The sequence below is a fragment of the Microplitis demolitor genome, chromosome 6 (assembly GCF_026212275.2).
Source record: "Microplitis demolitor isolate Queensland-Clemson2020A chromosome 6, iyMicDemo2.1a, whole genome shotgun sequence".
Taxonomy (NCBI): Eukaryota; Metazoa; Arthropoda; class Insecta; order Hymenoptera; family Braconidae; genus Microplitis; species Microplitis demolitor.
The window spans coordinates 8,452,050-8,469,771 of NC_068550.1; the positions used below are offsets into that span (position 1 = coordinate 8,452,050).

At 27.4% G+C, this 17,722-nt stretch overlaps 1 protein-coding gene across 1 annotated transcript; it reads right to left on the reverse strand.

Moving 5' to 3' along the window:
- Positions 1–1,427: 1,427 nt before the first annotated feature.
- On the reverse strand, positions 1,428–17,489 carry LOC103570607 (follistatin-A). The gene is made up of 6 exons (XM_014442382.2): positions 17,262–17,489; positions 16,085–16,273; positions 12,413–12,637; positions 11,777–12,052; positions 3,409–3,735; positions 1,428–1,974 (listed from the first exon to the last, which is right to left on the reverse strand). Exons 1-6 carry the CDS (start codon positions 17,395–17,397, stop codon positions 1,886–1,888), a joined length of 1,242 nt encoding a protein of 413 aa, XP_014297868.1. The 5' UTR covers positions 17,398–17,489; the 3' UTR covers positions 1,428–1,885.
- Positions 17,490–17,722: the final 233 nt, after the last annotated feature.

The following is a 17,722-nucleotide window of genomic DNA, read 5'->3' on the forward strand; positions in this document are numbered from 1 at the left end:
TTTAATGGTTAATAAATAACATAACATCAAATTAGCAACATTATTTAATTGCGGAGCACCTTTGTTTAAAAATAATCGTTTTTAAAAGTCCACTTGTTACTAATAAATATGTACATATATATATAAATATATGTATTGAAATTTTGTACTGATACTGATAGAAGAATTTTATTATTATTACTAAAGATATCGTGTAACAAATGGCAAAAGGGCGTATACTATTTTTTTTGCTATTCAACTCAAAATCATATAAAACTTCAAGACCAATAAAGACATTTTTTTGAATTACTGATGCCAAAAGGGCGTATTTCAAATTTTACGGCCTTTTGACTTTAAGAAAATTTTTCTTAAAGTCAAAAGGACGTATAAAAAAAAATTGTTTTTTCATTACGAATCATGAAAATAATGCTGTATCAATGAAGCAGCTTCAGAATAACTATGAAAGGTGAAACATTAAACGGTAGAAAGGGACAAAATGGATGAACGAAATTCAGTATTGAAAAATTATTTGTTCTCAGAATTTTTATAAAATAATGAAATTTTTTTTTATCAATTTCAATTGAAAATAGAATTCATTTGGTTCAGCATTAAAATTAAACATTTATTTTGTTTTAAAATTCGATTAAATTATCATTATGCTTTTTAGACTTCGACATTTTTTTTCCATCTCCAGCTATCGAATATGGTTGACAGGCGATTGAAAAAAATTGTATACTCCCTTATGGCATTTGTCACGTGCTATTTATTTTAAAATAATAATTTTTAATTTTTTAATCATAATATATATTATGATATAATTATAATATAAGTATAATATACATTATACTTTCTATTTATAATAACCAATATTACTTATTTATTGCAACTGTTTTATTTTTTACTAATTACAAATATCTACTCAAGTGGCGCGTAAACTTTGTGACAATTATTATTAATTTATTACTCTTATTTTTCATTAACAACTCATGAAAACACATCTTTGATTTCTGAGTTCATTAGACTTTTTACCAACCTAAATAAATAGTTACTAACTATTAACAAAAATTAACAAAATAATTACCGTAAATAAATAATTTATTAAATATTAATAAATCTCATTTAATATAAATAAATCCTTCTATCAGTATTATTAAATAGCCTTTATAATAAATGATTTAAGAAGAAACAGTCAAATGTAAAAGTCTTGGGTTTAAATCCACCCCGTGGTACTTTTTACAAATAAAGTAAAAAATAAATAATAAATAAACACGTGGACCTTAAAAGAAATTTTAAAAAATATTTTTCATAGACCGTAGCTGATAATTAAATCTATATTTGGTCTAATTACTAAGCCATGCAATGACTAATTATTTAAAAATAATTAATTTATTTAATAATTAATGAGTCAATTAATTTTTTTTATTTTCTGTACAAACGCGACTAAAAAATTATACTAATAATGCTCAGAATAATAATAATATTTATTTATTTTATTATTTATTCAATTAATAATAATTATTTAATTATAAACATTTGAATCTAAAAAAATAAATTAAGTACGACAATGGTATAACTACTGGCGCACGGCTGGAAAATGAAAAATAAAATAATACTATTGATCTTAGCGGTTATTTATGTTAATAATTTAAAAAAATGGCCGATTCCGCCAAGAGTTGACCGAAAGTCTAAATAAATAACATATATATTGTGAAACGCAATTCTTTGTATGTTATTTTATATTTTGTGTTTAATTATATTTTTATTACTTTTATTTTTAATATTATTATTATTATTATTATAATAATTTTTTCAAGTAATATAATCAATCATCGACAGATTTACTAATATTATTTTTTTTTCTTAAGTAATCCTGATATGTCGGCCTACTAATTATTTATTTAATTTATTAATTTAATGTTCTGCGCGTTAAATTTTCTCTAAGCGATACTTCGTCCATTAGATCGACTCCGTAGCTGGTGGATGTTATGGTTTCTTCTGTAAAAATATGTACATTTATTTATTAATTGACATTTTTACACTTAGATGAAAATTATGTTATTAAGAAAAAAATATTAATTTATTGGAAAGTTTGAGGAAATTTTTTTAACTCTCTAAAAACGAATTAGTGAAAATCACTATTTGGTAGTGAATAGTCACTTATTGCTAGTGCAAAGTATACCACTATTTGAATTAGTGATATACTTATCACTAGCAAATAGTGAATAGTCACTATTTTCACTACTTCAGATTTAAGAGAGAACTGAAATAATTACAATTTTTTTTTGTACACGGAGAGAAAATTATGGTAACAGTTACAATATATTATGGGAATGGTTCCTATAACGCATGGTAACCGGTTTTTTTGAAATGTTGATTATAGGAACGGCACCCATATATATTATGGTAATCATTCCTATAATTATAGGTATAATTCCCATATGGTATTGGAATAGTTTCTATAAAATTATGGTAATCGTTACTATGTAACTATAATAATGGTTACCATAATATTATGGTAATGGTTAACATAATATTATGGTAATGGTGACCATAATATTATGGTAATGGTTAACATAATATTATGGTAATGGTGACCATAATATTATGGTAATAATTCCCATACATTATGGTAATGGTTACCATAATATTTAGAAATTATAATAAATTTTTTTTTTCTTTGTAATAAGCGTTTTTTTTGTATACTTGAAATTTTGTTATATTTTGTGATAGACAATAAAAAAAACCCCTTTGTTCCAAAAAAAAAAAAAATTATTATAATTTCTAAATATTATGGGAATTATTACCATGATATTATAGTAACCATTCTTATACTATTATGGTAACTATTTCCATAATATTATGGTAATCGTTTCCATAACATTATGATAACGGTTACCATAATAGTATAAGAATGGGAACTATTCCTATAAGTATGGTAATCATTACCATGATTCCTTCACATGCGATATGGGAACTGTTACCATAACAATACGAATTGTTCCCATACTTATGGGAATTTTTCCCAGAAAGTATGGGTCTATATCTCATATTCTCAAATAATCATTACCATAACGGTATGGGATGATATTTCATAAACGTACTAGGAACAGTTACCATAATTTTCTCTCTGTGTAGTAATTATTTATTTGGAGAAAATCATGTGATTGAAACTAAAAAACATGATTTTTTTTTTTATCAACAGACATTGAAAATTATTAAAAAATTATTTTTCAATTTTTTCTGAAGCATTTTATTTTCGGTATTTTTTTTTTTTTTTTTTTTCTAAATAATTACTGCAATAAAAATTGTTATTTCTGTTGAATCAGGGATTTTTTTTTTTTTTTTTTTTTTTTTTTTTTTTTTTTTTTTTTTTATATATAAAATTAATTTTTTGTCTTAGTCTGAAAAATAAAACTTAAATAAACTGACCGTCGTAAATTGAAGTATCGTGAATATTGCAAGGTCCGGCATGTTTGGTCTCCAGCACAAATCCGGTGACACATGCGTCCTTAATGATATGACACCAGCTTGGATAAGTCAAGTTATTGGTCGCGCATAATACTGATGGATACCCAGACCCGGGATCGTGTTCTTCACCACGAAATCGTTGACGTTTTTTATCGTAACTTTTTTCGTGTTTCCTCTGGGCACCAGGGCATCGGTACATGCAAGTCACGCATCTTGGCCGATTTGTTTTTATTTCTGTCAAACATGTTTGACCCTCTCGGCATCTTATTGTCGTGCAGTCCGCGCTTTCTGCAGAATATAATCATTCAATTTTTTTATTTTTATGCTGAATGGAAAATATTTTAATCGTGTTATTGATAGCTTTAAATTATTGGAAGCTGGAAATAGGATTTTTGACAGAAAATTTTACTTAAAGATGCTGGAAAATGAAGATTTCAAGGCTGGAACTCGAAATTCTAGGAGTAGTTGGAAAAAAAATTTTATGATAAAAATAAAAATTGATTGCGCTCTCTCGCACACAAAGACTTGTAATAAACTAAATAAAACAGCCATACCTTACAAATAGAGTTATTGAAATGAGATCATTGATATTAATTTTTATTTTTAAAAGGAAATAATTTAAGGAAACTCATTTAACTAATAAATAGTATAGTAAATTTCCTCAATAACTTTTCAATAGCTACAACTTCCCTACTTATAACTCTTATTAACAAATGTCTATACCATAATAATTTTTATATAAAAGAGGGTCGTTGGTACAATACGAATAATTGCGTCTGAATATTATTTATGAGCAATTCGTATTACGGCCACGATAACATTTATATCTTAAACTCAGACATAATAAAGTACATAAGAAGTGACATTCGGACATTACAAATTATATAACACCGTCTATTATGTATTTATTTATTTGTAACACTTCCGTCAACAACAAATTTAGATTATTCACACGTCCACTGACCCATGGTAATCATATCCAGACAAAAAATATTATAAATAACTATAATATCTAAATGTCCAAATCTCTTAATGTCTAAACGTCCAAGTAAGTGTTGTCTGGGTCTGCTGCCTGTCAGAGCTTATTAGCAATGACATTAATAATTATAATAAAAATAATAATAATATTAGTAATAATAATAATAATATGAAATGAAAATGAATGATTATTTCGTGGAGATAACAAGGCCACAATAATCTCACCAACACAAAGGGTCATCGACTTATTTATCTACACGTGGTGATGTTATCTATATTATAATATTATTACCACGTGTTATAACACTTTTTTTTTCTTTATTTGATATTTGAGAAAGAGGGTTGTGTATTAGTTGACAATAGAAACGGATGAATATATAATTTTATCATCTATTATAATTATGATTTATATTTTTATATATATATATATATATATATATATATATATATATATATATTTGTTTAACGCAGACACATACACGCATTGCGCACACACTCATCTTTTGTTGAATTTATTTATTGTAAATTATAATTAAATAACTTATAATAAGCTAGTGTAATGAGCTTATAATGTAATGTAATGTAATATAATACTTTATTTGTAGTCTGCTATCGTATGATTATCGTAACCGACATAACAATTGCATTGATAACATACCGGTAATTTTTTTTTTTTTTTTTTTTTAAACAATATCTTTTTTTTTTGGTTTTTAAGAAAATTTTATGAAAATTGATTTTTATACAAATGGTCGCATGTCATAGTCCGATTTTTTAAATTAATTTAAGATTTCAAAAATCCATTGCTTGAAAAATGTATGATATATATTAGACCTGTTAAAAAAAATCGACTATTTTTTTTTTTCAAAACCCGCAGTGAAATATCTTTCTAGCCATGAAAAAAAAAGCCCGTGAAAACGGGAGCTCTTAATATAAATTTTGAAAGGTCGCTCATCGTAAATTTCTATTTTACGTTTCAATAACATAAAAAAAAAAATTTTTTAACTTTGGAATTTCACAACTCATTTTTGAATTAACATGTCGGGGTGAGAGATACATATTTTTGAAAGAAATTGAACGCTCTAAATAAATTGTCTCTTATGTTTTTTTTCTGTCTACTCCTTTAAAAGTAATTAGAGTTTAAAGTTCAACATATAAATGATTTAACCATTTTTTCTTAATTTTTCTTAAATATTTCAGAATTATTATAGAAAAAAAAAAAATTTGTCTTGATATATTAAACTATCAAGTTTAACGTCGTTGACAAAGTAGACCTTTATTGTTCTACTATGAGGAACAAACGACTTTTTAATTTACAAAGTCTGAACTTAATTTTCTCTTTGAAGTTTAAAAAAAATTTGAATTGCGATGAGCGGTGTGGCTCAATAAGTTATTTTAATAATATATTTTAATTTTCTGATTAAAGTTATTTACAACTAACAATTAAAATATTTTTTAGTTCGTTATTATTTGCAACCAACAACCGCAATTTTATAACTTTATTTATAAAAATTACTTTAATAAAAAAATAATACATACATTTTTATAATAAATGTCATTTTTAATAATGGTGGAAGAGCAAAATAATTTAACTGGGTTCTTGATAAATAATTTAATTTAATTTAATAAGTTTTGTTTTAAAAAATTATGTAATTATAATAAAATAGTACGAAATTCTCATTTTTTTTTTTCTAAATAATCGAAAATATTAATTAAATTGCTCTTTATGTTTTATAAAATCGAGTGGGTGTAGTAGAATGAATATCTAGATCATTCGAAAGTGCCAGTTCAACATTAGCAGTTTCGTCCGGTAGCCATCGTTCGGACCCAGTAATCAGAAGGACGGCAGTTCGCGCCCAGAGCCCAACAGAATTTTCACCGAGTTTTTTTCACATCATATTTACCCCACTTAGATAGTTCAAACGTTAACAATCATGAATTCTATTAGGTTAATAAAAAAATAACTTTTTTTAAATTAAATTCATTAGCATGCTTGGCTGATTGCCGGCTGCCATTAATCGGCCAATAATCGAGCGCCATTAATGGGCTGGGGTTATCATTTGTATATTCAGCCGTTCATGGGCCATTAGAAATTGTCAATGACCGGCCGTTACTCATCATACTTCGCCCGGCGATGGGCCATCCAAGGGCCGGTTTCCAAACTTTGTATGGGTATTAGGAAGATATTTCACTGCAGGTTTTGAAAAAAAAAATAGACGATTTTTTTGAACCGGTCTAATATATATATTTGAAAAAATTTGATTTACATTTCGGCAGCAAATGATTAATATCTGGTGAATTTTATAAATCGAAAATAAAAAATATGAAATTTACCAGACTTTATTTTTGCAGTCAATTAATTTAAAAGCTCTATGTTTAGTCTGACTTTTTGATGACATTTTTTATAATTGTAGTGGATTCGAAATTTCACTTTTTTTTTTCTAAATGTAGTGATTTGGTTTGAATGAAAGCACGTGGGGATGGAGAGGGAGGGGTTCAGAAAATTTTGATAGTGCATTTTTTAAATGACTTTTTTTTTTTTTTAATTATAATAATTTAAAATTACTGAATTTTTATCTTTTTAAATTAATATTCTGGCTAAGTTCTCGAAAATACGATAAAATAAATGAGTATAATATTTTAAGAAATTAAATTTTCTATAAAAAAAGATCATAAGCTGTTTTTACATAAAATTTGTAGATTATAATATACAACAATTTTTTTTATCATTCATATAATTTACCAAATTCACCGAATTTTTTTTACCTTGATTAATATTCTCGCTTAACTATTCAAAATACGATAAAAATAACAAAGTATAGTTTTATAGTAGATTAAATTCTCTACAAAAACGGTCATTATCAATTTTTACGTAACTTTTGAATACTTTAGAGTATACAATTATATTTTATATGTCTTGCAAAAATAATTTATTCGAATTTAAAAAAAAAAAGTTAACAAAGCCCTGAAACTGTTTGAAATAATTGTTTTTATTAATAAGTTTAAGTTGTAGAAAGTTTTTTTTTTAAATTCCTGAAACTAACTTTAAGAGCACTGTAAACAAAAGCTCAGTCCGTATATTTAAGTAAATAATGAAAAGGTTGAGCTCGTGTCGAGATCTGTCTGTTGCACATAGAGGTGTCGGTAAATATATTTCTTGTCAAGCGGAAGGTGCGAAAGTCGTTGCTTCAACAAATATATATATATATATATATATATTATACACTTTTAATGTTCCACACACGCAAATCCTCCACATGTCACTAAGTATTTTATTTATTTTTTATTATATTATCTGATAAAATTCAATAAACTCATTGCACGCGTTTGCAACATATATATTTATATATATGTATATATAAATAACTTTAGTTGTTGGTCTTCCGTTATATTTGTTGGCAACGTCTCTCGAGAGTACGGGTATCGATTCGAGTATATAATAGCACTCTTGGCATGTCAGTCGATTAATCACAGCTGCACCAACACGCCCGCGGTAATTGTAATAGGTAATAAATTACCGGAATGTTACAACCTATATAATACAAACAAGAGAAGACTTTACTTGGTTACTCTCTCAGCGACCTTTTCATCCTTCTTCTTCCTCTCGACACAACCCTATTATAAAATCTTGCGAAAACTTTGTCCATTTATTTACCAAATTCATCACTCGAAATATCTCTGTTATTCTTTGACTTAAGCAATCGAGATTTCCAAGATAAACAATTCATCTTTTTTAAATGAGACGTTTTTTTTTTAGTAGTACTACTAGTACTGAATGAATGGGTTGTCAAATATATTGAATCTTAAAAAACAATTGTAATTTTTGAATTTATAAACTAAGTGGTTGCCTCAATTCTTACGTTTTAATAAATTTTAAATTAAATTTGCTTATATTTTTTTTGGGAGAATTTATATTTTATTAACCACTTATGAGACAACTTGTATTAATTTAGCCATAGGATTATTAGTATTATCGTTTTATTTTAAATGGATACTAATTGGAATATATATTTTTTTCTGTTAGTGAGGGAATATTTAATTTAATTGATTTTCATGAGAAAAAAATAGTTTTTTAGTTTTATATTACATGGATTTTATATAAAACTTTTTTAAAATTTAATTCTATCAAAGCATTATTGAATAAATAACTTTTTTTAATGTTAAACTGGATCTATGTTCTTATACTTCATGATTAAATATTTGTAAAATCATAAATAATAACTATTAATTAATTCTGTAGCGTCTGAACTATTGAGTTACGTGAAAGTTGCAGACAACCTATTTTGTAAAAAATTTAATTTCCTAACAATTTTAATTCTATAACTTTTACCGTATCTTTCATAGTTTTCCTCGCAATTTAATTTAAAGTTGGTGAAAACTCAACAAAAAAATCTAATAGTTTAAAATTAAAATTAAATGTTTATTTTAAAAATTATTAGGTTTATAAAAAAATTAATAAAAATATTATTTATACTCTCTTGAAATGAACCAGTGAAATTTCACTGGTTCTCCAGTGAAATCCACTGGTTGAATCAGTGAATTTCACTTAATTTTATTTATTATAAACGTTTATTCAAAAACAAAGTGAACTAAAAGAGTCTTAATAACAAATACTTATGATTATAAATTATTAAGTTAACATATAATTTTAAAATGTTATTCTGGATTGGGGTTAGCTCTTTAGCTATTTAAGTAACCTCAAAGTTATTTATTTTCATACTCTGAAAAAATTTGGTCATATAATTATTATTGTTATATAAAACTTAGTTGATATATTACATAAAGATAATAAATAAATATTAATAACTCATTGACACAAAACACTTAAATACAATCATGTACAGGATGCTGCTGTACTCGCGCGCTTACATATTTTTAGTTCACTAGTTGAATCAGTGGAATTTCACTGATTCATTTTAAGAGAGTACAGAAGAAAATTATATTCAATATTTTTTATTACATCTTTGATAGTTTACTCATACGCTGTAAAAAATCACCGGGGTAAGTCCAAGCGATGTAGGTGTTAAAATCGGTGGCGTTAAATTTCAACACCGAAAGCGGTGTGAAAGTAACGTCGCCGCCGATGTAAATATTCTAGACCGGTGTTAAAATATTTTACTTTGTGAATATTTTTACTTACTCGATCACTAAAATTAATCAGTATTTTTATTAATTAATTAAATTACTGGTGATTGAAATGGTGGAAGTAAAATTGTGTAATTTTTAATTGAATTATCTATAACTTAAATAAGAACATAGCAAAATTGAAATTCCCTCCTGATAATATTTATTAAATTTTTTTATTATTAATAAAATTTTTTTTCTAATTTCTATACGTGGAATTTTTACGAATAATATTGTATATGATTGGTATTCAACAATAATATAATAATATATATTACTGTATCTAATAGTTCAATCAATTTAATACTTTATTTTCTTATTTTATACTTGTTAATAAATGATATTTTTTATTATTTTCATAAAGAACTGACATTTTTTGGGTTTTATAAGCTTTTCAAAATTAATATTCCAAGCGGAAGCAGTTTTCCTCACTTTTACACCACGTAAATAAAAAGTTACGTAAAATCAAATACTTGTAATAATATTTTTATACATAACTTATATCCATTTAATTAACCAATTACTTGTTAAAATTTTTAATCTTTCATACCCTTCTTTATGAAAAATTTTTCAACGCTCTTCGATATTAACTAAAAATTTAAAAAAACATCTCTATTTCCCAGTACTAAAATTATCTCAGCCTATTAATATACCCCATTCATCATAAACCAAATAAAATAATATCATAAAAATATTAAGCTACCGGAATACCTGGGATCGCGGATTTACATCTGAAAATAAAAAAATACTCAAAACCCAGTAAGAGGGGGGCTTGCGTTGGTGTCGACAGAAATCGCGGAAAATGAAAGGAGATCATGAATAAAAATAATGTGGTTGGTTTTTAAAGTTCAAAACCAACAACAATTAAAACCGACATACATATATATTGAAATTTTCTAAAACAATAAATAATATTTGGTCAAAGAATGATGAATTGAATAAAATTAAGAAGAAAGTTAAGAAATAACATTGGATATGAAGGGAAAGTAAGGTCGGAGTTACCGTATTTATTAGCCAAAAATTTGAGTAAATTTAAATTCTTAAAACGTTGCCGCAAATCTAAAATTTTACCAAAACAATAAAAGAACTGACAGAGATCGGAAGTCTGCCAGTTATTCCAAAACCAACAATTAAAACCGATCAAAAAGATATATATCTATATATTAAAATTTTCTAAAACAATAAATAAAATAATAATAATAACTATAATTATAAAAACAAAAAATATATATTCGTCTAATTGAGGGTACAGAGAATTTAAAGCCAACAGAATCTGGGTACCGAGTGTACCGAGAGTTAGATCATATTGGTTAGATTGCATACATACTCTATACTGAGCACTGAGTATCAGTACAATACTAAAGTTTAAACACTGTTTGTACGCCGTCGGGCTTAATAATCTCCCTTTACCGCTCTACGTCTGCGTTTCGTCCACATAACATACTCTTAGCTTCCATCTACAGTGTAGTTACACCAGCAGTCCGCGTGGTAGACATACAACTATCCGGTAGAGGTAGAGGTAGACGAGGTTTCAAACTCAACCTCTACCTCTACCTCTACCAGCTATGCAGTTAAACTTCACCAGCTCTTAAGTATTACCGGCAAGTCATACCTGCTGCTGTTCCTTTTCCCTGTCCTCTACCTCTACCTCTACCTCTACCTCTATCTCTTCCTCTTCCACTACCTTTACCTTAACTCAGCACTGCACTTACTCTCTATGTAATCTCTTATACTTTACCAAGCTACCACTCTTTCAGCCATTTGAGATGATGGTTTACCGGAGATCGTATTTTTAAAACAAACACAACCATCAATATCAATAGCAATTGAAATAGATTTATAATAATAATAATAATTAAGATCATGTATACCCACAACTAATGAATGAAAAATAAATATATAAGAACTGGGTGTAAGAGCAGGTGGAGGATGTTGATTGCGTGGGCGCCTGTCGGTGGTCAACGACCGCTGAACAAGGACGCTGCAAGGACATTACAGAGACGACTACGTTGCCTCGGTTGCATCTCTTTTATTATTATTTTTATTTCAACGAGTTTGGATAAATATTTATAGATTTTTATTTATATTTCATGAGGGTACTGGCTTTTTGGTTAGTATTTGTTTTTTTTTTTTTTTTCCATTATTAAATATTAGTATTGGTATTGATAATGATTATTTTTATATTTTCAGACCAATCGTTAGTGTTTTAATAAAAAATAAAAATACTCACGTTTACAATGCCCTTTGTATGCTACTGGAATCGCACGACCGGCACGACAGGCAGCTAGACGCAGATGACATGCACTCTTGTAAGTATTACCGTCGGCCCCGCAAACAGGTCTGCTGGCCAATGGTTGCAATGACTGCTTGTGTTGCTGCTGCAGAATCGCACCCACTGCCGAAGATGACTGAGGACATTTCCGGGCGCATTTAACGCAATGTGGACTCAGATTTTGATCCAGAAGGCAACTTCGTCCCTGACCGCAGTGCACCCGCGTACATGAACCTGCTCGACACTTTTTACGTTATTATTCACGCTGGTCATACCTGTTCTATCTAATTTCTTTTTTTTTTTTTTAATTTTCCTTAAAATATAATACGAAATTTAAAAATTTTTTAGTTCTGGGCTAAAGTATTTCCGGCAATTAAAAATTTTCTAATAAGTAGTTTTGTTAGATTTTTTTTGCCTTTTAAAGAACTCGGGATTGGTAGAAAAAAATTTTTTACGTAATTGTAAGAATTAATTAGTTTGTTAATTATGAAGGTTGAATTAAAGATTAAAAAAAGAAGAGGGTTGGAAATACGTGCCAGATAATTTAAAATAGACTAGAGTGTAAGAAAAGTTGATGGAAATGTTATAACTTACTTTGACAGTAGCCGTTGTAAGCGACAGTAAGCTCGTGACTAGCTTTTTTACAAGCATGTTTTTTAAGACGGCATAGACTTCTGTAACTTCTACCGTCGGTACCACATACGGGACCATTAGAGCTACCGCGTGGTGTTTTACACTCTGGACTACACACGCATCGTGGTCTACCACGTCGCACCACACATTTTTTACCCTCATCACATTGTACTTGTGCGCAACTTTCTATAAATTATTTAGTCATTGTCAGTATTATTTATCATAGAGTGGTTCCAAAAAATCGACTATTTTTTTTTTTGAACCTCATATGAAATTTTTTAGGTTTAATAAGTTTTCAGAACCTTCTCCAAAACTCAGCTCATTAAAAAATTTTTAATAAGTCGTTCACAAATTTTGAAAATTCCGAAAATTATTGAAATTCAGGTTTTTTATCATAAATTTTTTCTTTCTCGTGACGGCAGTAGCTCGTATCTGTAAAGTCGTGAAAATGCTAAAAATTTTAGCTTAAAATTTAAATATTCTAACGTCGCTCAAGAATTCTGAATGCTTCCGAGTACTGTCTTTTAGACGTTTTCGAGCGACCCTTGAATATTAATATTAAAGTTTCTCTATTTTTTCACCATAAATTTGAATCATGATGTATAAACATCTAACCCGAGACTGAAAAATCAGTAATTTACATATTTTTTCTTTTTTAATTCAATTTGTCAGTTTTAGTTCTGATTTCCCACGATAAAAATCAATGATTCGAAAAATTCGGGAAATTATTGTTTTCACTCTGATTTAGGAAAATCGAGTTTTCATCAAATGACGACGTTTTGAAGTCCTTCGAAGCTATTCTGGCTATTATCAGATTGATGTCCGAGAGTCTATATTTATGTATGTATGCGTGAGTGTGCGTGTGTGTATGTTTGTAAATATGTAAGCTTTCTATAACTATTAAAGTAATTGACCGATTTGACTAGTTCTTGCGACAATCAAAAGAGCTGGTTAGCCGTCAACTTTCCTGAAAACTTCAGACCGATCGATGGATAGACTGAGATAATTCACAAATACGAAAAAAAAATTTTTAGTTTTTTTTGAAATTTCTCAAAAACTAGACCAATTTCAAAATATACTTAGATTTAGAACTTAATAAAACACGTCGTTTTACGCAAGAACGATCTCAGTCGGTTAATTCTATCGAGAGATATCGTTAGCAAAAAAAATGTTAAGAAACGATTTTTTCCATTAAGAAGACTGAACTAATTAATTTCAAAATCTAGTCAGATTGAGAACTCGATAAGCCGCGTCGATTGCCACAAGTCATCAAAATCGGTCAATTCGTTTAAAAGATATCGATGCCGAATAATTTCAAAAATAACAATTTACCTTATCCTTTCCTCTAAATACCTTGCATTTAAAAGCATTAAATTATTCAAAAGCTATAGCAGATTCTTATCCTCATGATCTCTTCTTATTAATTCATAATTAATTATAATCAGTTCGTTAGTTCGGAAAATACCGTCAACAAAACATCTAGAAAATTACTGTTTGCTAAATTTTTTTCAGGTATATCAGATTTGGGGGTTCCCTAATGGCAATATTGATCAATTCTGGAGCAAATCTTGAGCAAGTCAAAGAGAATACAGCGAAATATTATATCTATATAAACTGTGATTTCAAGAACTTGACTAAGATAATAGCCACTAGGGTTGTAATTTAATTCGAAACTTCTTTCACTCTTAATCTTGAGTAAGTATAATTGGTTTTGTCCAAAACAATGCGTTTCCTTAAGCATTATTGTACACAAAAATTTTGAATTACATGTTTTTTAATTATTTATTTTTTTTAATTTTCGTAGTTTAAGGCAAGACAATTATTATCGAGCTCGAAGAGCTGAAAAAAACATGTACTCCAGAGTATTCATGAGCTCATTAGCTCGGAAATATATTCACCATACCGTTTTCAAGCTCATTGAGCTCAAAAACAGCGGGTAGTTTTAGGTCTGGCCCGTAGGGTCAACTGTTTCCCAGATTTTTTTTTTTTTTAAATTAATCCAATTTTATTGTTCAAGACTGTTCAGTATATTTTCGGTTATACAAAAGCTGTATTTAAAAGATATGATATCATATTTGAGTTATAAAAAAATACAAAGATTAGTTCCAAGTATTAGTTACATATTATGAGTTAATATTAAAAATTCTTCAGCGGTGTTTAATAAAAATCTATATTTTGATGATACTGAAGTTAGTCGACGTCTAATAATTTTTTGATTTTTTTTAAACATTACATTATAAAAAAAAAATATATTTGAAAAAATTGCACCTGTAGTTTTTTTAATTTTCTACATGTGCATATTTTTATTTTTTGTTTCTTTGTAATTGATTTGTTAAAAATAAAAATCCGAAAATTACTAATGGCCTGCTAACTTTAAGATCGTATATTTTGAGCTAAAATTTTCAGCACGATATTAATTTTACAGATAGAAAATATTTTTGTTACGAGAAAGAAAAAATTTAGAAAAAAAAATCCGAATTTTAATTGATTTTGGAATTTTCGAAATTCGTGAGCGACACTTTGAAAATTTTTTATTGGGCTGATTTTTGGAGAGGGTACTTGAAATATGTTTAACCAACAAATTTTCGTTGAGACTCAAAAAAAAAAATAGCCGGTTTTTTTGGGATACCTTAATATTTTTTCTTTCAAACCGCAAACGCCTATTCCTACGCCCGCGTTAAAATTTTTTGATGACAAGTTCATAATAAATTGTACCCATAATTGTAATACTTTTCCAATTTATAAGAAGACATTATTAAATAAGTCTGTAAAATTTTTTAATTAAATTTTATTAATTACAAAAAAATAAAATTACAATTTAAAATAAAAATTTAAAGATTTTACTATGTACAAGTTTAGTGGGGTTGTAATTTTAATTAATTGCTTGAACAAAAAATTTAATTCTAAAAAACAAATTTTTTTCCAATAATTTTAATGATCCGTGTTTTAGAAATTTGAATAGATTAAAATTACATCCCTCAAATTTAAAGTGGCTAGCATCGGAGCGCCAACGGACCCGACTCTTAAGCAGGAAGTTCTAAAATCGAGTCCGTCGAAAGTAAAAAATTTTTTCATTTATTTACATTAATTTAATTAATTGTAATAAAATGTTAATTGATAATAATCTTTACTGTTAATTAATTTAAGAATCTAAAAAAACTAATACATCAGACTAATTTTTTATTTATTTTTTTTTTTTTAGTAAAAAAATTGTAAGTAATAAATTAATTGATTTGAATATTTGGCATAAAATTTATGTTATTATTTAACATAATTCTGTAAAATTAATAAAAAAAATACTATAGTTTGTTTAGGATTTATAATATGTGTTAAATTTATAAAAAATTTTTGAACTTTATAAAGTTAAAAAAAAATCGAGGATTTCGAAAACTCTAGCATTCAATTTGTTTTGCTTTTGTTTCAATAATAACTAAATGTTAACTTAAATTTAACAAAAAGTCCATTTCTTTTTGTGCCACTTGGAGATTTGCAATAGCGTTGCAAATTAAAAAATGGCGGTAATTAAAAAAAGCGGGACTTTTTCAAATTTCTAAGGAAATTCAAAATTCTAATAATATATTGGCGTTTGAGGTAAAGATTTTTCATTGTATTTTAATAGATTTATGTAATTACCACGACAAGGACGACAATGAACACCACCACCAAGTACTCGCCAAAAAAATAAACTTCCGCTGTCGAGATCCTCGTCTGAGTATGCGGTCGCAGCGGCAGCATTTGAAGCACAACACTCTTCACGTGTTACACCTTGAGATAATAATTCTTTACACTTACTATTACTTATTGATGACCAACATATACCGCCTGGAATAAAAAAACAAAAAAAAAGTTTTAATTAAAATTAAAAAAAAAAAAACCAAATTTTTACTGTCATAATAAAAAAATATTATTTTTAGTATCAAATCCCTCGACACCTGGCTCCCGAAAAACTTAAGGAAAAGGAGCCGGAAAAAAGGGTTGGTGAAACAAACAAGACGAAAAGGAACAAGGACAAGTTAACATATGAGAGAAAGAAGTTAAGGCAAAAGAGAAAAAGGGCTCGGTGTAATGGAGGAACCAGTTTACGGGTCAGCGCTCCGTCGCTTCCAGTCCATGCAGCCACTCTTCTCTTCTACTCACCGTTCAAGATCCCTAAAATAATAACATTTTCCAAATCCAGATCCAGATTCAGACCATACCTCCCTCTCTCCCTAACTCGAAAATATTACTTACACTCAGACTGCAACTGATTTGTCGTTCCAATTAAAACCTCACTCATTACTCCCTTCACCATTCAATTCAATTCGTGTTACGTCACTGATTCCAGCTATTTAAGCTGTTAATCAATGTTGTTCAGTATTACATCAAGTTACACGCACGCACACACACGCACACATACACACAAATGCATGCATGCATATATTCAAATAATTACAAATTTAGTAAACAATCATACTAATTACTCTTATTGATAATTAAACAAGTACGCAAACTCGTATATATATATACATACATACATATATGTTTTTTTTTTATTTTTTTTTAAATAATTGTTGACGCTTGGCGGCTAGCAAGTGTCTGTCGTATACGCCAAGGATACTACACACGACCTACCACTTGTTGCGCTAATACGCAATACTCTCACTATTATTATTATTATTATTATTATTATTATTATTATTATTATTATTATTTAATATTACTATTCTTATTGTAAAAAAAAAATAAATAATAATAATTATTATTACTATTGTTATGATTGTAAAGTAAATATTAAATTAAAAAAATTTTTTTTAATAAAGTAATAAAATACCTGCAACATTTTGTATATCTAGTAAAAGTACTCCAATTAAAATTAGTACAGTCTTACAACGATGCCTATGATATTGATACTGATGCTGATAATAATGTTGTTTTAATAATAATGAATAATGTCGCGTGTTCGTCATTTCAGGCGCTTTGCGCCAAAATTTAAAATATAATAATAATAACTATTATTATTACTATTATTCTTATTATTATTATTGTAAATAATCGATATCACCGGTTTAATACACAATCATAAAAACACATTGCAATAAATCACATTTTACAATTACTTCTAATCATATTTTTAAAAAATCCCACGGTTATAAATTTTAAAAATATTATTCTAAAAATAATGATATATTTAAAAAGTCACTTTTTATTCATCTTTTTGTTATTTCGAAACGTCATTTTAAAAAATTACGAATTTTTTTTTTTTATATGTTATCGGGCAATTTTATTATTAAT

Excerpts from the sequence above, each read along its gene's own strand:
- LOC103570607 (XM_014442382.2), bottom strand. The coding sequence starts at position 17,397 with ATGACGAACACGCGACATTATTCATTATTATTAAAACAACATTATTAT. Across the intron at positions 3,736-11,776 it reads ATACAAAGGGCATTGTAAAC|AAAGCGCGGACTGCACGACA; the intron begins GTGAGTATTTTT and ends TATATTCTGCAG. Across the intron at positions 1,975-3,408 it reads CGATACTTCAATTTACGACG|AAGAAACCATAACATCCACC; the intron begins GTCAGTTTATTT and ends ATATTTTTACAG.